This window comes from Mobula birostris, chromosome 7, assembly GCF_030028105.1.
Source record: "Mobula birostris isolate sMobBir1 chromosome 7, sMobBir1.hap1, whole genome shotgun sequence".
Classification (NCBI taxonomy): Eukaryota; Metazoa; Chordata; class Chondrichthyes; order Myliobatiformes; family Myliobatidae; genus Mobula; species Mobula birostris.
In genome coordinates, this window is record NC_092376.1 from 50,073,931 (window position 1) to 50,095,713 (window position 21,783).

General features: G+C 38.9%; 2 protein-coding genes across 3 annotated transcripts in view; both read right to left on the minus strand.

The window, feature by feature from the left end:
- acat1 (acetyl-CoA acetyltransferase 1) overlaps positions 1–11,208 on the minus strand; it is a 27,706-nt gene extending 16,498 nt beyond the window's left edge. Inside the window, exons 1-4 of the mRNA XM_072263110.1 lie at positions 11,087–11,208; positions 5,143–5,190; positions 4,152–4,269; positions 1,176–1,271 (exon numbers count right to left, since the gene is read on the minus strand). Of these exons, the coding sequence (XP_072119211.1) occupies positions 1,176–1,271; positions 4,152–4,269; positions 5,143–5,190; positions 11,087–11,164 (340 nt within the window). The 5' untranslated portion in view covers positions 11,165–11,208. The remainder of the gene's footprint in view (positions 1–1,175; positions 1,272–4,151; positions 4,270–5,142; positions 5,191–11,086) is intronic.
- Positions 11,209–13,589: 2,381 nt separating this feature from the next.
- LOC140200184 (cullin-5) overlaps positions 13,590–21,783 on the minus strand; it is a 79,993-nt gene continuing 71,799 nt past the window's right edge. For both annotated transcript variants that reach the window (XM_072263111.1, XM_072263112.1), the window contains exons 18-19: positions 20,856–20,979; positions 13,590–18,009 (exon numbers count right to left, since the gene is read on the minus strand). In XM_072263111.1, coding sequence (XP_072119212.1) covers positions 17,815–18,009; positions 20,856–20,979 — 319 coding nt within the window. In that variant the 3' untranslated portion in view covers positions 13,590–17,814. The remainder of the gene's footprint in view (positions 18,010–20,855; positions 20,980–21,783) is intronic.

Genomic DNA, 21,783 nt, shown 5'->3' on the forward strand with positions numbered 1-21,783 from the left:
ACAGGACCCGCCACCCGCAGTGTTTCTGTTCCGTTGACTTATAATACCTAATACAATGTAAATCCTATGTAAACAGTTGTTATACTGTATTGTTTAGGGAATAATGACAAGAAAAATAAAGTCTGTACATGTTCAATACAGACGCAACCATCGTAACTCTTCTGGAAACACTGATGCTGCCTTGGCATCAGCCGACCCCGATTCTCCCATGATCTTTAAGTTCTTGAGGCTGTAGCGCTTTACGTAGCCAGCCAGCCATCCTTAGCACTAACACTTCCATGAATTTCAGGTTCTTTCTGCCTTATTGTACGAATGCTCAGCCCACTTCAGAATGCGACATGCCACTTTTCAAAAGACCTAACATTTCTAATTTCTCGGCGAGAGATAGCACTTTACGCTCACTCTTAGCCTTTGAGGAATTGCTTTGACCACGTAATTGCTTTTTAGGAGCCATTTTTTCACAGAAACAAAGTAGCGAGGCGAACAATGCTCGAACAACGAGTGTTGGAGAACTTCCGGGTTTTCCTGATTCGCGGTTGGTTGAATTCGTGCATGCGGAACTCGCGGATAAGGAGGGCTTGAACAGCTTTGGGCTCCTCATCTAAGAAGAGATGTGCTGGCATTAGAGTGGGTTCAGAGGAGGTTCACAAAGATGATTCCGGGAATGAAAGGGTTATCATATGAGGTATGTTTGATAGTTCTGGATCTGTACTCACTGGAATTTAGAAAGGATCGGTGGGGGGGGGATCTCGTTGAAACCTTTTGAATATTGAAAGGTCAAGAGACAGTAGATGTGAAAAGGATGTTTCCCATGGTGTGGAGAGTCTAGGTCAAGAGGGCACAGCCTCTGGGTAGAGGGGAGTCCATTTCAAACAGAAATGCGGAGAAATTTCTTTAGCTAGAAATGTATTGAATTTGTTACCACAGACAGCTATGGAGGCCAGGTCATTGGATGTATTTAAGGCAGGTATTTGGGTGTATTTAGGTTCTTGACTGGACACAGCATCAAAGGTTACAGGGAGAAGGCTGGGGAGTGGGCTGAGGAGGGGGGAAACAGATGAGCCATGACTGAATGGCAGAGCAGCTTCGCTGGACTAAGTGGCCTAATTATGCTCCTATGTCTTACGGTCTTATGCCAAAACTGAATGTTTTTTAATATCAATTACAGCCATTACCTGCACCAAGAGCAGATTGTCTCGCAGGAGCCTGCCCCTCCCCTCCCTGTAGAACATTGCCCAAATACACTTCTTTCACTTCTTCTGGCGGAATCCCTGTGAATTAAACCAACTTATTATTATCAAACTCTAACTTATATATAAATAATTTACAGACTAATAGAAAAGATGCAATAAACAAGATTTGAACAGAAAAGCTTTACAAATCTCTTGCTTTACAGAAACATATATTAATGATGACTAGAAGTCTACAACGGATTTTAGTAGTTGAATGTGCAGTCCTGTGTTCAGTAGAATAAAGGTTCAGTTCATGATTTTTGATCTCATTGTGAAAATTCATAAACAACAGAAACCAGGTATTTCAAAAAATGAAAATATTACATCAATAATTACATCAAAATATTACATCAATACCTTCTCTAGTTTTCCTGCAGCCAGTTCTCCCATTTTGCAGTGATTCATAAGCTTGTCAGTACTTCATTTAGTAATCAAACTGTGCAAATCACTTTCTATGGATCAGGGCTATTTATGACACACTTTAATCAGGTCACCCATAGACATCTTTAGCACATGCTGATGATGAGAGGTGAGGTGGTCGGAATTTAAAACAGCCATCACAGCATAGTAAAATGGATAACATGCACTCTTTACACTTGCAGATAGCCACCTCTAAGGATGGTTAATAGTCTGTGAAATTTGTTTTGAGAATTTAAAAAAAAATATACAAAGATCGATAATGACTTAATCAAGAGTGAACATCTATGATTGACTCAACTTAGGATCCTGAAACAGCAATTATTTCAGAAGCCATCTATGACAAGGGAAATACGTTACTACAAATATTTGCCTGAATTCACCAAACAGTAGTCATTAGTTGAGAAGTTAACCTTATAAAGCTTGGGGCTTTACTAAGACTCTAGATCTCAGAGACATATTATGTTGGGAAGTATTCAGCTGATTGTTGTGAGATAAAATAGGTCTACACTAAGACATCTCCTACAGCATTCAAGGGCTTAGTTGGAGGAAGAAGGAAAGGAAAGGTAAGGTACATCACATCTGGGGTTTCTCCGGTTAGTGGACGATTTCCCCCCACACTCTCTGACGTAGTGGGGATTCGCATACGAGGCAAGTTACAGCAGGGGTTTGCCATTGCCTTCTGCCGGGTGAGTTTCCAAAGAGATCACCAGCTCGTAACCCAGCACGGGTGGAAAGCGTGCAGGGGAGCTGGCTGGCTGGATTCGAACCCGAGACCTTTCGTCCCAAAGTCCGACACTGATGCCACTACGCCTCCAGCCAGGTCTGGAGGAAGAAGAATTGGTCATAAAAGGTAATAAGTGATAATCTAAGGCCAAGCTTAGAGACATTTCCAAATGATGAGACCTGATCACCAGAAACACATGGAAAGTGAGATTTTTGTCAGTTGCAATCAGCTCCACATTCCCCTGAACATGATTGGCTCAGTATCAATTAGTAGTGTGCTATGTAAATAGTGTAGTGGAAAGTGAAGGTGATACTGTGGCAATCAATAATCTAGCTGTAAAATGGCAATGATGGATGAAATAGGTTGATGTGCTACTTAATGTCTCATTGGAGAACAAGAAGATAGGTGTCGAAAACAGAACTTAACTGCTCACTGAACCTTGGAACAGCATGACGATCGGACCAACATTGGTGGTACCCAGATTTCTCTGATCCCAAGTTTGAGAATGATCACCTTGTGCCTTACAGCTGTACAGCATGGAAGCAAACTCTTTTGTCGAACTCATCCATGCCAACCGAGATCAAAACTGGTCCCATTTGACCAAGCTTAACACAGACTTTTCTAAACATTTCCTAACCATATACCCAACTTTTAAACGTCGTAATTGTAAAGGTAGTAACATACACTGTGCAAGATGTGAATGCCAGTACTCTGTAATTAAGGATCTGAATAAAGCCAAGTACATCTTTCACCAGCTATCAGCAATGTGACTCTAGTGTTCATGAATTTGAAATATAAAGAGTACCATATTACTACTGGTAAAGGAACACCTGAATAGCGAATGGGAAAATATGCCATTCAGCTTGCAAAGTAGCCTTGTACAAATCCCTCCATTTTCATGCTTGAACAAAATAGCATTTGAAAAATAGTAGCTCAAGGATGACTCTGAATATAAAGTCATTTCATCGGACAGTATTCTATTACTTACACTTCTAGTAACCTCAGCACTTCATGCACACAAGTGGTAGAACAAAGGGATCTGGGAATACTGCTAATAACTCGTTGAAGGTGGCGTCACAGGTGGATAGGGTCATAAAGAAAGCTTTTGGCACATTGGCCTTCATACTGAGTACAAAAGATGGGATGTTATGTTGAAGTTGTATAAGACATTGGAGAAGCCTAATTTGGAGTATTGTGTGGAGTTTTGGTCACCTACCTACAGGAAGGATGCAAACAAGGTTGAAAGAGTGCAGAGAAAATTTACAAGGACGTTGTTGGGTCTGGAGGACCTGAGTTATAAGGAAAGATTTTATAGGTTAGGACTGTATTCTTTAGGACATAGAAGACTGAGAGGAAGTTTGATAGAGGTATACAAAATTATGAGGGATAAATGAAAGCAGTTTTTTCCCCCACTGAGGTTAGGTGGGACTATAACCAGAGGTCATGGCTTGTGAAAGGTGAGAAGTTTAAGAGGAACATGAGGGGAAACTTCTTTAATTAGAGGGTTCTGTGAGTGTGGAATGAACTGCCAGCACAAGTGGTCCATGCAAGCTCAATTTTAAGTTTGAATAGGTATGTCAATAGTAGGGATATGGTCCCGGTGCAGGTCATTGGGAGTAGGGAGTTTAGATGGTTTTTGGTACTGACTAGATGGGCTGAAGGGCCTGTTTCTGTGCTGCACTTCTCTATGACTCTAAGTAATCATCAATGTTATAACTTAACATCTTCTTCAATAATTGCATTTTCATTTCAATAAAGAATAAAATATACATTACCTGCTCTTTCAATGGCAGCTTTTATGGAAATTGAACCAAGCTGGGTAGCTGTTAATGAAGATAAGCTTCCCTTAAATGAACCAATAGGGGTTCTGGCTGCACTTACAATGACAACCTCCTATAGTGCAAAAGAAAATTGAAATCTGATGTTAATATAGATGTAAAATGCAAACTAAATGCTTTGGCGAGATATGGTGAGAAGGCAGGTATATGGGGTTGAGTGGAATCCGTTGCAGCCATAGTGAAATGGCAGAGCATGCTCAATGGGCCAAATGGCCTAATACTGCTCCTATGTCTTATGGTCTAAGTAAGAAAGCTATGCGATCAGGAAAATTAATCTTTGAACCTATGAAAAAAATGGAATGGCTCAATTTGGCATAAATTGCAATTCAACCTAAAAAAATGTGACAAAATGCAGTTAGACAGGTAAACAAGGCCAAGAGAATATCCAATAGAAAGCAGAATACTGAGAATTGTAAAGAAACTTACGAATTATGATAAAGGAACAGAGAATAAATGAGCCAGATCATGCTAGGATTTGGAAAACACTCATTAGGCCTGGAATACAGTCTAGTTACCATAAAACAGAACAGATGGGATAGCATGAGAAAAATTGAAGGAGAGTTATCAATAAGTTGCCAGGTCTCCAGATCCTCATCTAAAAGTCAAGTTAAACCAAAGTTGACAAGAGCAAATGGTGGAGCAAGAAGATTCAATCCAGTTACACAAAATAATGATAGGCCGAGAGAGAATGGATACAAACGATCCATTTCCCCAAGAAGGGAGGTCAATAACTAGATGCCACAGATAAAATGTGAAATTAGGTAGAAATATTTTCAATTGACTCTAATACTTAGCTTTGCTGTTTACAAATTTAAAAAAATATATAAATGTATAATTGTCACAGATTACCACATTGCGTGATTTTCACAAAATTTTGATCATAAATGAATTGACAGATTAAAATCAAGAGGGAAAAAATTGTACTTACATTTAGTGTGGTGCCTGACGAATATTCCCTGTGCTTACATTTTGAAAGCTGTCATAAAAAGTTACAGTAATTAAAAACTATTAGTTATAACCTTAAATATTGCTATAATAGGACCATGTATCCAATAATACACCCATGCACTGTATCCAATGAGTAACAAACCCCTCATAAACACTTGATCTTGGCCTATATCCATTTACCTTTATTTCCTCACAAAAGAATTGGCCATAAGGTGTCATAAGACGAAATATTTTTCAGTTTTAGGCAAGTTTCTGCTGATAATATGTCAAAAGCTAAAACATTGAAAAAAGCTGATGCCTTTAAACATTCAGACAACAATTTGAAATTAACGTCTATTGCCAATGCAATGTCTTAAATATGAGGAGAATTTCAAAACTGAAGGAAAACAAAATGATAATTGTATGGGTTACTTCAAGATCCTTATCAATAAAGTTTCATTTGAAGCCTCAAGAAATCTGCTATCACCTTTCCAACTGACCAAACTAACATTATATGTGGGTACTGTGCAATCAAAATGAAGATAGAGCAATAAGAATTTTAACAACTTGTGCTTTGAGAAAGAACAATTAAATAAAAATCAATATTTATGTGCAATTCTCACTGGGTTTTTTGAATGTTTATGGGATAACCTGTTCAAAGGTGAAGGAGGCCAGAAAGGTAAGTGCAGATGAAGATGCGGCAAAAAAATCCTTGTAAGAACTGCCTGTGATTACATTTAAGAAAATGGAAAAGGTAATTAAAGCTCTATTTGGCCAGTATTGTTTTTACTACTCATTTTAATTTAATCAATGGTATGCCGTTGTCTGTAAGGAGTATGGGTTCTCCCTCTGACTGCATGGGTTTCCTATGGGTGCTACGGTTTCCTCCCACAGTCGAAAGACATACCGGTTGGTAGGTGAATTGGTCATTGTAAATTGTCTCTGGATTAGGCTAGGGTTAAGCCGTTGCTGGCCTGCACGGCTTGAAGGGCCAGAGGGGACTATTCTGCACAGTATCTTGATAAATAAATAATGATCTCAATACATTTTAAATAATGATGCTTGTTATTGCAACAAATAGAGTCTCTTTAGCAGCATGTAGTTGAGCCATTATACCAGAAGTTTCTACATTTACTTTCTACTTGATTCTGAGTTAACCACAGCTAGTTGGTAGCACAAAGGGGCTGTAACCGGTTTTAGCATGTTTCATCAAACACCTATCCAGTCTCTGATCTGCTCATCAGGGCGTGGATGTGGATATCATGCAGAATGTTCTTCAATTTACCATCCTACAGATGAACAGTCTGTTAAGATTTAGCATCTCATTCACATTGTTGCTTAATGAAATACCAAACAACTTGCAGCTTTTGTGTATGATAAAAACACTAAAAAGGTTCAAATCTTCAGGGGAACACACTTAGAACAAAAGTTCCTTTTTATTTCTACTTAGTCATTTTCAAAATCTGGCATTACTAGTAGGGGCTACATCTATTGCTCACTCTCAATTGCCTTTGGCAAGGTGGCAATAAGTCACCTAAAACTGCAGCAGGCGACATTAATCCCACAATGCTGTACAGGAGGGAGTTTCAGGACCTGAAGCAAATAATGATGAAAAGCATGTTTCTCTCCAAATCAGGATGGTGTGTGACTCAAGCAGATTATGCATGTGGTGGTATTTCTGAATATATGAAGTGTCATAGAGGCTAAGCACAGCTCAAATGCTATATTCAAGTTTCCTGATGACACCGCTGTTGTAGGCCAAATCAAAGGTGGTGACGAATCAGCATATGAAAGGGAGACTGAAAATCTGATTGAGTGGTGCCACAACAACATTTTCTTACTCAATGTCAGGAAAGACCAAGGAGTTGATTTTTGATTTCAGGAAGAGGAAACCAGAGGTCCATGAGCCAGTTCTCATCAGTATTATCATTTCAGAGGCCCTGTCCTGGGCCCAGCATGCAAGTGCAATTACAAAGAAAGCATGGCAGCACCTCTACTTCCTTTGGAGTTTGCAAAGAGTAAACATGAACAGAAAATCCAGCGGCCCAGTCCATCATGGGTAAAGCCCACTTTTGAGTACATCTAATGCACTAACCCTAATGCACTCTGTTACAATCCTGTTATGGTATGAAAGATGGGATGTGGGCAGATGTCCAACCTAGTCCATTCTGGCTCCCCTCTTTACCCTTTCATTTCTCCTCAGCTGCCCATCACCTCCCTCATGCCCCTCCCCCTTCCCATTCTCCCATGGTCCGGTCCTTTCAGATTCGTTTTTCAGCCCTTTAACCTCTTCCACCTATCACCACCCAGCTTCTCACTTCATTCCCCTCTCCCCTGCCAGCTTGTACTCCTTCCTCTCTCTCTTCCCCTTCTGATTCTGGCTTCTTCTTTCTTTTTCTCCAATCCTGGGCTTCACAGGTGCTGCCTGACCAGCCAAATTCCACTAACATTTTGTGTGTGTTGCTCAGGAAGTGCTTAATGGTAGGGAGTAATTTGGAGATGGATGTACTCCTTCCACCATTCTTGCTGGGTTTCTGTACATTGCAAGTCATCCCAACCATTGCTTCTCTATTTTGAGCAGTCATGGACAATAATGCTCAGCTTTGCAAAGAGACTTTTATAACATCCTTGAGAACATTCTTGAATTGTCTTCCCTATCTGCTGTTACTCTGTTATCATGATGCAGCTTAGAGCGCCTCAGTTGGAAGAGTGGTATCAGACAGTTGAACAAATACAGCTGACCCAAAGACAACTGAGCATAAATGAATTTCAGGATGTGGAGCGGTGTATTGATGCTCCTATCTGCATCAATAATCCCAAGAGCTTCATGCTCCTAGCTGTAAATATCACCAACAACTTGTTCTGATCTAGCTATATATACACTCTAGTCAACAATGTACACCAAAACCTCTACTTCCTCAGAAAGCTAAAAAAATTCAGCATGCCCCTAATTAATGACCCTCACCAAATCTTACAGATGCTCTCTGTTACTCAGTGGTCAGTATTGGGACCGCTACTTTTCACATTGTTTGTCAATGATTTGGATAATGGAATTCATGGCTTTGTGGCAAAGTTTGTAGATGATACAAAGACAGGTGGTGAAGGTCATGCTGAGGAAGCAATGCGATTGCAGCAGGACTTAGACAAATTGGAAGAATGGGCAAAAAAGTGGCAGATGGAATACAGTGTTGGGAAATGTATGTTAATGCATTTTGGTTAAAGGAACAATAGTGTGGACTATTATCTAAATGGGGCGAACGTTCAAACATCAGAGGTGCCAAATGTGCAAGACTCCCAAGAGGTTAATTTACAGGTTGAGTCTGTGGTAAAGACAAATGTAATGTTGGCATTTATTTCAAGGGGAATAGAATATAAAAGCAAGGAGATAATGCTGAGCCTTTACAAAACACTAGTCAGGGCACACTTGGAGTACTGTTAACAACTTTGGGCACCATATCTCGAAAAGGATGTGCTGTCATTGCAGAAAGTCCAGAGGAAGTTCACAAGGATTATTCCAGGAATGAAAGGGTTAATATATGAGGAGCATTTGGCAGTTTTGGGCCTGTACTAACTGAAATCTAGAAGAATGCAGGGGATCTCATTGAAACCTACCAAATGTTGAAAGGACTAGATAGGGTGGATGTGGAGAGGGTGTTTCCTATGGTGGGAGTATCCAGAACCAGAGGCCACAGCCTCAAAATTGAGGGGCAATCTTTTAGAACAGAGATAAGGAGGCACTTTTTTAGCCAGAGAGTACTGAATCTGTGGAATGCTTTGTCACAGACTGCAGTGGAGGCCAAGTCCATGGGTATATTTAAGGCGGAAGTTGACCGTTTCCTGATCAGTCAGGGCATCAAAGGATATGGCAAGAAGGCAGGTGTGTGGGGTTGAGTGGGATCTGGGATCAGGCATGATGGCATGGCGGAGCAGACTCAATGGGCTGAATGGCCTAATTCTGTTCCTATGTCTTATGGTCTTATTTGTCAATGTGGAACAGAGAGCAAATCTGGCAGGAGTAAAGGATGTAGGAAATAGCGAAGGCGGAGTGCCGCAGGAGGGTTATGGGACAGATTGGCAGAGGAGTGTCAGGGGCGGCGAGATGGCACCCAACTCTGAGACACCAGGCAAGGTCATGAGATTCCAATTGGTTTATTGTTCATTACAGAATGTCTCTCCGGTGGTTTCCATTCCCTTCCCCTTATCCCAAATATGATTTCCCTCTCCCTACCTCCTTCCCACTCTCAGTCCACAATAGAGACCCATATCAGAATCAGATTTATCATCACTCATGTCATGATATTTGTCTTTTTCTTTTGCAGCATCAGTACAATGCAATACTGTACATAAAATTACTGCAGTACTGTGCAAAGGCGCCCTAGCTATACGTACGTGACTAAGACTTTTGCACAGTATTGTACTCACCTATGAATGATCTGTCTGGATAGCATGCAAATAAAAACTTTTCATTGTAACTTGATACATGTTACAATAATAAAGTAATTAGTGTCTCAGTGCCTTGGATGTTGATCTTCAGAGATGATACCGAAGTTGCTTTACTTATCCTGTCCAGTCTTGAGTTCTTTCTGACAATGCTCCACTGACAATCCCATGACTTCTGACCTACAGGCAGTGACTGCTGCTACCCATCATAATTAGCCCCCAAACAGAATCTTGGTTTCTCGACCAAAAAAATATCTCAAACCTGGTTTGATGAAAATGACCAACATGTCAATTAACCACAAATGTAAGATTTTTTTGATTTGAAACTCCAGCACAAGGGAAAAGAAACAACTGTGTAGATACTGATGAGGTAGGTCAAACACAAAGCCTTTCACTTTGAACAGAACATCTCCCGAATAAACCCAGTATCTCTATGTTCCTTGACGTTGTCAATACCACTTAAGGACCGGACATGGAAGAGTCCACCCTGCTGAAACCAAAAACAGAAGCAAGTTTATACAGAATAGAAGGGCCATCGGTGCACACTAGAAGGTCCATTTCAGATAACTCAGTGATGGCTCTATACTCAAAGTGACCAAACTATAGAGTTTCAACACCATCGGATTCCAACATGATATTGAAAAAAAAAATTGTCTGCCAATTTAAAAAAAGCTTCAAGTACAATCAGTATTCCCGTTGAAGCTCTAAAACTTGATGGAAAGGAACTTCAGACCCATATTCACAGCTCTATCTTCCACTGCTGGGAGATGTTGCATTTTTAACACCTGCTGGCGAGCACTGGGAAAAGTCATCGTTAGGGTCTTTCTCAATAGCTTCCTCCATCTGGCCGAAGAATGGTTCCCTGAATTCAGTCACTGGAGCGGCATAAGAGCCGATCTTTGCAAAGATGTTGAAATACTAATTGAAGTATTTCCAAAGATTTTAAAAGTCAACTGAACTTCGTTCTCGTTTTCTTCTTCACATCGTGTGCCTATTGTTTATTTAAACTAATAATTAACCTGTTTATTAAGACACGACCTGGCCAGTTTCACCTATTAGGAGGGACATTTGCCTGGGTTTAATTTTTGATACAAGTACATGTCACTCCATTTGTTAACTGCGCCACTTACTCCTAATGTTTTCGCCCGTGCAGTTTCTGAGAACTCAATGCCTTCAAGTGCCTCGAAAGCCCCAAGTTAATCGGAATCCAGTCCAGCACCGCTATTTGACCGTCAACCAACCGACCCCAGTGGTGGAATCCATCATCCTACCAGGCAGGACAGGAGCCCATGGGCTCACACTCAACCTTCTAAGGACAGCTTTTTCCCCTCCACCATCAGATTTCTGAACGGTCCATTAACGTTGCACTGTTTATTTATTATATACTTGTAACATAATATTATTCAGATATTGCACTGCATTACTGCCGCAAAACAACACACATGTCATTCATGTATGTCGGGTTACCCAGGTGTCGGTAACCTCGTAGCTGACGGATTACCTACCTGCAGCCGCAGCCACGGCGCATGGCCACCCCGCTCACCCCGCCGTGCTGCGAGAAGAGCCAAGCGAGCAATCGCCATTGCAAACCCCCGGCAACCTCCTTCACCTTCAAGCGGCCTGCCCCTAAAGACCAATCAGCAGCGAGCAAATCGACAGTCCAATCAGGAGCCGCTACCTTCCTACTTACCGCAATGACATCTGGGAACTGTGGTCGCAGGAAAAGAGCTAGCGCTGAAAAGTTTAATGTCTGGGCAGCATAATATAGTTTAAAGTAAATTTATTATCAAATTATGTATTTATATAAAACTATGTACAACCCTGAGATTCGTTTTCTTGCAGACAAGAACCGTAACATAATTGAAGCTCGTACCCATCAGGGCGGATAAACAAACAATGCGGAAAAATACAACGTGTGCAAATACAGAGAAAAAAAATGATGATAAATAAATAATTTATATCAAGAACATGGAATGAAGAGTCATTGAGAAACAGTTAGGTGATGGGGCGAGTGAAGTTATCCCCATTGATTCAAGAGCTTGATGGTAAGGGGGTAATAATTGTTCCTGAACCTGGTAGTGTGAGTCCTGAGGATCCTGTAGCAAGAAGAGAGCATGACCTGGATGCTGCTTTCCTGCGACATCGAGAGAGGGCATTACCGTGATGAACTAGGTCGTATCCACTACCTTTTGTAGAATTTTCTGTACAAGGGCACTGGTGTTTCCAAACCAAGTTGTGATACAGCCAGTCAATATATTCTCCAACAGACATCGATAGAAATACTTCAAAGTTTTAGGTGTCATGCTGAATCTTCACAAATGTCTAAGGAAGTAGAGGCGTTGCTATGCTTTCTTCGTAATTGCACTTACATGCTAGTCCTAAGGCAGGTTCTCTGAAATGATAATACCGAGGTATTTAAAATTGCTGACCCTCTCCACCCCGGTTCGCCGATGAGGATAGGCTCATGGACCTCTGCTTTCCACCTCCTTAAGTTAATAATTAACTCCTTGTTCTTGTTGAGATTCAGTGAGAGGTTGTTGTGCGGCACCTCTGCTCCAATACCATGTTGAAGTCTGCTGATGACACCACTGCTGTTGGCCGAATTAAAGGCGGTGATGAAGGTGGAAGGAGTCTGAAAATCTGGCTGAGTGATGGAGGAAACTGAAGGTCCATGAACCCGTCCTCATCAGGGGACCAGAGGTAGAAAGGGTCAGCAACTTTAAATTCCTTGGTGTTATCTTTTCAGAGGACCTTTCCTGGCCCCAGCATACAAGTGCAATCACGGAGAAAGCATTAGGGGTTCGCGCAAATTCGGCATGACATATAATACGTAGACAAACTTCTATCGATGTGCGGTGGAGAGTCTATTGCTGGTTGCATCGCTGCCTGGTAAGGAACACCAATGCCCTTGATGAAAAATCCTAAAAAAGTAGTGGATACTGCCCAGTCCATCACAGTTAATGCCGTCCCCTCCATCGAGCACATCTACACGAGACTTAGGAGTCACCACCAGATTCAGAAACAGTTCTTACCCTTGAACCAGAGAGGATAACTTCATTTGCCCCATCACTGAAATGCTCACACAACCTATGGACTTAATTTAAACGACTTTTCATCTCATGTTCTCGATATTTATTGTTTATTTATTACTTTTGTATTTGCTTAGTACATTGTCTTTTGCACACTGGTTGTCCATGCCGTAGGTGCAATCTTTCATTGATTCTATTTTGGTTATTAGATTTCTTGAATATGTCCGCAAGAAATGAATCTCAGGGCTGCATATAATGACATATATGTACTTTGATAACAAATTTACTTTATAAGAACTTAAAGTAACAATGACAAGGTTGGTGTGTACTTTAAGGTAACTGTAACACTTTGAAAGTATTGAAATCTACATTATCTTTGACCCAGCTATCATTAAGACTGTATTGCATATTTGAGAGGGAGTGCTTGGTTTGGCGAGGTCCTGCAAAGTGATAGCAAAAACAAAGTTGGGAAAGGAACATTAATTGATCAAGCTGAAGTGTTAACCACTATCTCCAGTCAGCTGATGACTGAGCTGAGGAGTAGGTACAGAATGTACCGTTTCTGATTCTAATTTCCATAAGTAGTAATGTTTTTCTTTTGTTCTAGTTTGAGAGGTCACTGAGTTCAACCATAGCTAAAAATGTAGCCTTGGCAATTACAACAGACACACGTTTGTAGATAATGAATGTTTAAATTACTAAAGTCGGGTTTATATTCAAGTAGAATAGCATTCTATTTTTGACATTGCAATTGTCTAAGCAGAACTGGAGGAAATTTAAAAGTGCTAAGGCATTACATTTTAACCAGAGGAAATTTGATGCAGGTAAGGCAACCTGTAGAAATAAAACCCATACCCTTACACAAGTAGAATATTACATATTTTTTTTTAAAAAAGGGCTTGATACCCAAAATCTCTTTCCCAATGGATAATGTCTTAAATTTTTATAAGTGATTACATAAAATACACACAGAGGCTTTATATTGCACTTTTATTTTGCTGGAAAATAAATTATGCAACTTAAAAAATAAAAATTCAAAAAATAATGTAGTACATCAAAATAGTTTGATCAGGCTGCTATGTAGAAACTGCTACCATTCAGAATTGTACAGCATCATAACCTTGGTATGTAGTGGCACACAATAACTTGCAAATATTAATTGTAGATAATCAAACCTATCAATTTAACTTTGCACAACACTCCAGGCTTTAGTGTATATTACAGGAAGGCTTCCAAGTCTTCAGCATCTTGCAATGATATGTAAAATATGAAACAGCTTATGTATAACCAGGGTACAAATGTATACAATTTATTGATGACCTCAAAACAATCCTACATGAAAAATCATCCATGCAAATTCAATATCAATTCTGTGTACAATAAACTTGCTCAAATGAATAAAGAAACCTAATTTTCAACATAACAATAAAACTCAGTTCTACAGTAAGTTTTCACTGTAGTTTTTGTACTATTTAAAAAGATGGCTTTGAGGTTGCTACAAAGGACTTGACATTTTAACTAGTTATTGAATAACTTGTATACTATTACTAATTGTTAAAATTATACAAGTTACAATCATCATGTCTTGAATTTTGTTTTATGGGGAAAATGTCAAAATACACCATTTCACATCACTTCTGAGAGTGAAAACAGATTTGAGCGCAGATTTAGGATGTCTAAAAGCACAAAAATTAAAGATTCTATGGACAGAAATGGAAGACTTCAACATGTAATTTTAATATCCATTACCAATAAATTGCAGATTTCCGTAAAACGAATTCTATTAAGTCACAATTTTCAATTGTTGACTCATTCAATATTTTTAAATTGATTTTTTTATTCCACTTGAATAAAATTCTAATATCCCAATGCTCTTTTTCTACCAGGCAGTGTTGCAACAATATCCATAACACATCTTTGTTTAATGAAGTGAGTTCACATCTAAATGCCACTTCAGGGATTTTCAGGGCATGCAATTTATTTGTGTATGCCAATTTACTCTGCATTAAAATCACAATAATCTGGTCACACAACCAAGATTATTATTCTTTGTTATTAAAATATTTATTCAGTTCCTGCTCCCAGATCCTTCTGATTAGATGCAAAATTAGACACTAATTTAGCCACATTTGGTACTGGGGCAGCGCTGAAGAATCCAATCTTTACATGTAAAATGTGAGTATGCATCCAGCAACATTACCATACAAATACTGGGACCAACAAAAAAAGTCTTCATACTTGATATCCCTCTCGCTACCTATGCATAATTTCCCAGGTGTGCTGTTTGAGTGCTTAGTACACTCAAAATATTGGATACAACTCAATGAGAATCTATGATCCCACTGTAGTTATTAAATCTACAGAGATTTCATTTTTTCATGTAATAATGCACCCTTTTAAAAGGTGAGAATGCCAAGGTGTTTCTTAAAATAAATCTAACCTGAAAATAAGGCAATCTAATTTTACCACTCTATAGAAATTTGGAAGCATAGATGCCACGTGTATAATCAGTGCCCTTCACAAACTGTAGTAATTAGAGAGTCAAATAATAGTTTACTTCTTGCAACTTTATACATTCTCTTCAAAATGGTCAAATTCTTGTTGCAGTATGAATCCATGGCTATTACAGTAGTCACCTCATCTGAGTGCTCATGATCAATTTTTGAATTTTGACAAGAATGAGACAAGCCACTCAGATCTAGTTGGTGCTAAGTCTACTTTTGTCTTTATCGCCAGTCATCCAGATTATGCACATTCCCAAGAGAAGTGGCCAGGATCAATAAGCAGGCTTCCTGGTTTATTTTCCCTTCAGTACAGGGTACTTGAGGCTCATTAATGCTCTGGCTGATATCAACCAACTTAAAACAATCCAACAATAGTCTATTGTATAAATGGATTAATTCACCCAAAACACAAGACAGTCAATTACTATATAATACATATAAATTTGCATCATTGTCTAGTGACAGTTTATATTATTCAAAATGTGACATTATGGATTTGCATTCTTACTCGTTGACCTACATTTAAAAATGCTGAAAGTGCACATACTGTCTCAAAAGTCACAGCTGACCATGGAGAATCCAGCACATGCACAACAAAATCATTGAAGTTATGAATCATCCTCAGTCAAGTTTAAATTTTTCCCACTTCCAAAACATTCAAATATGAACCCAATGTACCCTTTTACCATATTAATTCAACAAAACCTTCTTGGACCGCACAATCGAACTCTCCTCCCACACCCTCAATCTGCATGAAACTTCAGAAGTTAGACTGTTTATCTGGTCAAGAACATTCCAGACAACATTGCTCATCAATTAATTCAGCAGCAAACCTCACAAAACAATCCACTTTGGCTCTTCCCGTAGCACCACATTGAGCAAAACAATTCCCAGAGACGGGTCAGGTAAAAATGCCGTCTGGACATGGAATCTTCAAAGATAACTAAAATGCTTTCCAATTGAATAAAATTTTAAATTAGCAAGAAAGAGAAATGGAGGGCTATGTGGGAGGGAAGGGTTACATTGATCTCAGAGTAGGTTAAGGGGTCAGCATAACATGGTGAGCCAAAGGGCCTGTATTGTGCTGTACTGTTCTATGTTCTAAATAACTAATGCCATAACAAAGTAATATAATAAGCAATTCATGGGACACTGAAGATTAAAGAAAAGGTTAAGAGCAGTATATGCACACATCTTGGGATGTTGGCCAAAATACTAATATTTTAAAAAAAGAAAATAAGGATACCAATTTTTCTGGAATATCATGACAATTTAGTGCTGGATCATCACTGCAAGCAAACTGATCAAAGGTTTCAGCCACTTCGGACTCCAACAAATCTCAGTCACAGTTATGTTTACATATCAACAGCCATCCATCACAAAAGATGTACATTTATTCTGTTCCAATCTCTCCCGATATCATTACCCTCCCTGCCCATAAACTTTCTTCAAATTCCTTAAAATATTTAATCCTGAATTGATTTTGAGGAAAGAAAAAGGGGGTAGAGGTAGGCTACAAACATTGCAAATAAGCAGAACTGAATGCAAAAGGTAAAATGAAATAAAGCTTGTTCAACTCCAAATTGCATTCCCCCCCTCCCCCCCCAAACGCGTACACTCTTGGTGAGATACAGATCCACTAGAGCTGGCAGCATAGTTCTTCACATACGCATAGACTATGCAGCTGAATCCTGGCCACATCCATGGTTTTGTACAATTAACAGCAATGCTGGCTCATTTTCTTGCATTCAGTCCAGAAAACAATATTTTAAAATGATATTTTTAACCACTTACATTGGGGGAAGAAAAACATTCAAATGGTTAATCTGGCTATTTCAGAACAATGAATTATCCCAGGCCAAGTGCAGTAACTGGTATCCATCCAGAAAATGTAGTTGCAAGAACAGCGGGAAAAAACCCTGGATTTTTATGGCTTGCTGCTGTAATGGATTATTCCTTTGTCTAATAGACCTTTAGGAGCATTTCCAGTTACAGTTTTACATCCATCCAACTCCGCTACACCAGCCATGATCAAATCTTTTCTAAAGGTACACTGTGGCAGACTTTGACCCGCTAGAGTGAGAGGCAACCTTAGAATTCAGGTTGCAAACAGCTAAATAATTATTCAAAAGTGGACAAATCCTTCTAACATTAACTTATCAGCTAACCTCATTTGTGAACCACTATAGCCAGAGCAATATTAAACATTTCAAGTGTGCAACAGGATTTAAAAAAAATATTTTCAGGTCAGTCTGTATTAAATGACACCACCTAGTATTGTCAGAAAAGTGAAGCTGTTGCTCCTAACACAATTTTTCTTCGTAATACAAAATGACTCAAGTATTTTCCCAGTGCATGTATATTTAAAGTCCTATATTCACTGGTTTAAGTGTTTTCTGGAAAAAAAACTATATTTAACTCTTATACAGAACAAGTGAAAATAGGGCCAAAGTTACCAAGAAAGCATAGCAAGCTCCAACGAATTCAGTACTCCCACAAAACAGCATGCTGTCAAAAGTGAACTACACAAAGGCAGGTAAATGCTAAGTGGATGAAACTGGTAAATATTGTTCATCTGTGGTACAGTAAGGCAGGAACTTAATAAATTTGAGCTGTAATCACTCTTCAGCTACCTCTTTCAAAGTCTGCAAAAACAAAGGACTCATTCAAATTTCTGGCATAGTTCTCTTTCACAGTCATTTATGCCATATAAATGAAAGTGTTTATGTCCGACTCATCCCTTCTAATATATTTGTGCTCTATCAGCCATTCAATTTGCTCCTTGATCATTTTTTTCTGTGGCAAAAACATATTTTTCAATATTTCTACAAGTTCAGTCTGGAGCTGAGCATTTGTGATTTTTTTCCGCATCTTCATGATTTGTATGATTGCTTCCTAGAAATTAAAGCAAAGGGGAATCAGAATTTTAAACATCAATTTCATACATAATTTTGGCATTTTCCTGTCTTTAAAATCAAAAATTGCTTAAAGGTTAGGAAAAATTGGTCAGTTTATTAAGATGATTAAACCAGCATGTAGCAAAATAATTTAAACATTAAACTAATAATATTTTTTATCTTAATCTTTATTTCATCTTAATGAAATTTTAAAATTTTTTCATCTTAATCTTTATTATGATTAAACCAGCATGTAGCAAAATAATTTAAAGAGTTTTCTTCAACACTATCTTCAAAACTTAATATTTTACTTAAAAATCTTGCTATTCATACAACTTAAAGCTAACAAAATATCTGAATTCAGCAAACACTAATAATAGTTACTACAAATTCAAACAAGCATTAGATTGATGAACAAACCTCTATTCATTGTATCTGATCATGCAAATGGAACTGAAGTGCAGTTAGAATAAGACAACAACTTTGTTGCACATATTAAAATTCCGAAATTAGTGATGAATAGCCAGCGCAGCTGAAAAGGTCAACATGCTGAAATGTTTGCTCTTTCTGCTGTTGTGGCCTGACCCAGGAGTTTTTGACATTGTTTTTATTTCAGGTACTTGCATCCACAATATTTTGCTTTTACAACCTACTGATCTATTGTTTGGTGGAAGCAACAGAAGAAAGGAACCTAAAGTGCTCACGAGGAGAACACTGCCAGTTTAAACAGTGCCACACGTTCTTGGGAATTGATGCAGTATGGTTATTAGCGGCTAAATTATGGGACAACTCGACCTTCTGAATGTTAGCCAGGGCTGAGGTTAGCAATTTAGTAGACAATATAGGGAACAGTCCTATCATTTCACTAAAGGAAAAAATCGTGCATCTAGCTAAAACGTGCACTTATTTGAAAAGCATTGCTGTACATTTAGAGGGAAGTTCAGAATTTTCGCACTGGAACTGATGTCACGTTGAAAGGACATTGGGGTTTTTCTGATTGGCTTGATGAAGAACTACACAGCGGGCAAACTGAGAACTTTAGTCCAATAAGTTTATCACCTGTGGTAGGCAAGTTACTGAGAGATAAAATATACTTGCATCTGGAAAGACAAGTTAATTGGGGATCATCACCATGTCTCTGTGCGTAGGAGATCAATGTCTTACAAATTTGATGGAGTGTTTTTTTTTTGGATGATGTGACCAAGGTAATGAGGACAAGGCAGCCAATATGATCTATATGGACTTCAGTAAGGACTTAAGGTAGGACTTTGACAAGGTTCTGCGCAATAAAGTTTAAAGTTCAAAGCAAATTTTTTTTTTTTTTTTACCAACTATATGTATGTAATCACCACCAACATTCATTTTCTTGTGGGCATTCACAGTAGAATCAAAGAAACAATATAATCAGTGAAAAACAGCAAGACAAACAACCATGTGCAAAATACAACAAACTGGCAAATACAAAAGAAAATAAATAATAAACAAATAAGCAATAAATATTGAGAACATGAGATGAAAGTGAGCTCATAGGCTGCGGAATCAGTTCGGTGTTGGGGAGTCCTTCTGCAGAACACCCTGAAGGTTAACAAGCAGGTTGAATCGGTGGTGAGGAAGACAAATGCCTTGTTAGCACTCATTTCAAGAGGTCTAGAATACAACAGCAGGGACGTGATGCTGATGCTTTTTAAAAGAGTAGTGAGGCCTCACCTTGAGTATCGTGAACAGTTTTGGGCCCCTCATTTTAGAAAAGATGTGCTGGTATTGGAGAGGGTCCAGAGGCAGTTCACAAGGATGATTCCAGGATTGAAAGTGTTATACGAGGAACACTTGATGGCTCTGTGTCTGTACTCGCTGGAATTCAGAAGGTAAGGGGGGATCTCATTGAAACCTTTCGAATGTTGAGAGGCCTAGATAGAGTAGATGTGGAAAATAGATATGTTGCCATGTACAGCTGTGGAGGCCCGGTCTTTGGGTGTATTTAAGGCAGAGATTGATTCAGAAAGAAGGCCGGAAACTAGGGTTGAGGAGGAGGGAAAGAAAGGATCAGTCATGATTGAATGGCGGAGCAGTCTCAATGGCCCAGATGGCCTAGTTCTGCTGCCATGCCTTATGGTCTTATCTGGGCCATGCTCTATCCTCATTGCTGCCATCAGGAAGGTGGTACAGGAGCCTCAGGACCCATACCACCTGGTTCAGGAACAGTTATTATCTCTCATCCATCAGGCTTTTGAACAGTGGGGATAACTTCACTACCCCCATCACTGAAGTGTTCCCACAACCTGCGGACAAAAGAACTTTTCATCTCATGTTCCTGACATAATTGCTTTTTATCTTTTTTTTCCTTTTGTGATGCACATTGGTTGCTTGTCTGTACTGTTGGGTGCTGTCTTTCATTGATTTTATTATGTTTCTTATGTCTTTCTTGGACTTGATGTGTGTAACCACAAGAAATTGAATCTCAGGGTTGTACACTGAGATATATATGTACTTCGACTGTAAATTTACTTTGAACTTTAGTTCAAGAGCCTGATGGTTGAGGGGTTTCTGAACTTGGTGGTGTGGGACTTGAGGCTCCTGTACCTCCATCTCAATGGCAGCAGTGAGAAGTGAGCATGGCCTGGATGGGGGGGGGGGGGGGGGCTCCCTTGATGATGGATGCTCTGGAAGGTTAGATCTCTTGGGATACAGGGAGAGCTGGCAAATTAGACACACTATCGGCTTTCTAGTATGCATTCCCAACAGCAAGGCTCCTGGAGAGTGCTGAAAATTACCCCTCACATTTTAACATACGGATCTTCTCAAGTTGATCACGAATACCAAAAGTTTATATTCACTAAACTGTACCTGTGTTCGTAATATTCTCAGTTGAACTATTCCTTCATTTTCTTCTTCCCTCATTCTTTCTGTTGTTAGTTGTAATCTTCCAATTAAATTAATCTTGCCCCTTTTCTGAACTTTGCTGTTCTTGCTATGAGAGATAAATGCATGCTATTGAAATACAGCTCTTTTTGAAGATAGTTTCTGATGTATGTAATCATTTCTTTAGCTACAGAATCAAATTAAGATGTGAATTAACCCTTTGCCAAATAGAAGCAATTTTACAGGGCAGAGAAGATATATTTTGAAATTTTAAAAAAGTAATTCACATACAACTTTCAAGGACTTATATAAACTTAGTAGACAATACAGGGAACTGTCTACTATAGACATGGTAAGGATTTCATTTTCCACACAAGTGCAAATCAATGCGGCAGAAAATCATTCTAAAGCATTACAATCACCAGCCCTTCTCACCCAGTCATGTAGTCACCAACCTGGTCAATAACACCTTAACAGGATGGAATTCAGACCATTATAAAGAAAGTAATGTGTAAATCAAGGATGAACCAGAGGCATTTCCTTAAAAATTCAATTTCACTAAAGGTTATGTGCCAGAGATGTGACAAAAGTCAAACAACAAAAATCTAAAGCACTTTCCTGCTGTAAGACAAGACTACATAAATTATATGTACAGTGGAAATAAATGCCCATTGTAATAAATATAAATATTTATTTTATTATTTTTTTAAAACAGTTGATAAAACTTGTTCCTCATTGTCTCACCCTTCAGTTTTCTCATCTTTCTAAACTGTCTTAAGTACCTCCACAAACTGCCCTCAATTAAGAACTGTAATGCAAAACTGCAGTAGTTTTTATTTTAGGTCCAAGGTCCCTTTAACTTATAAGCCAAGCTCATTTGATGACCAGAACTGAACACAAACACAATTCTGAC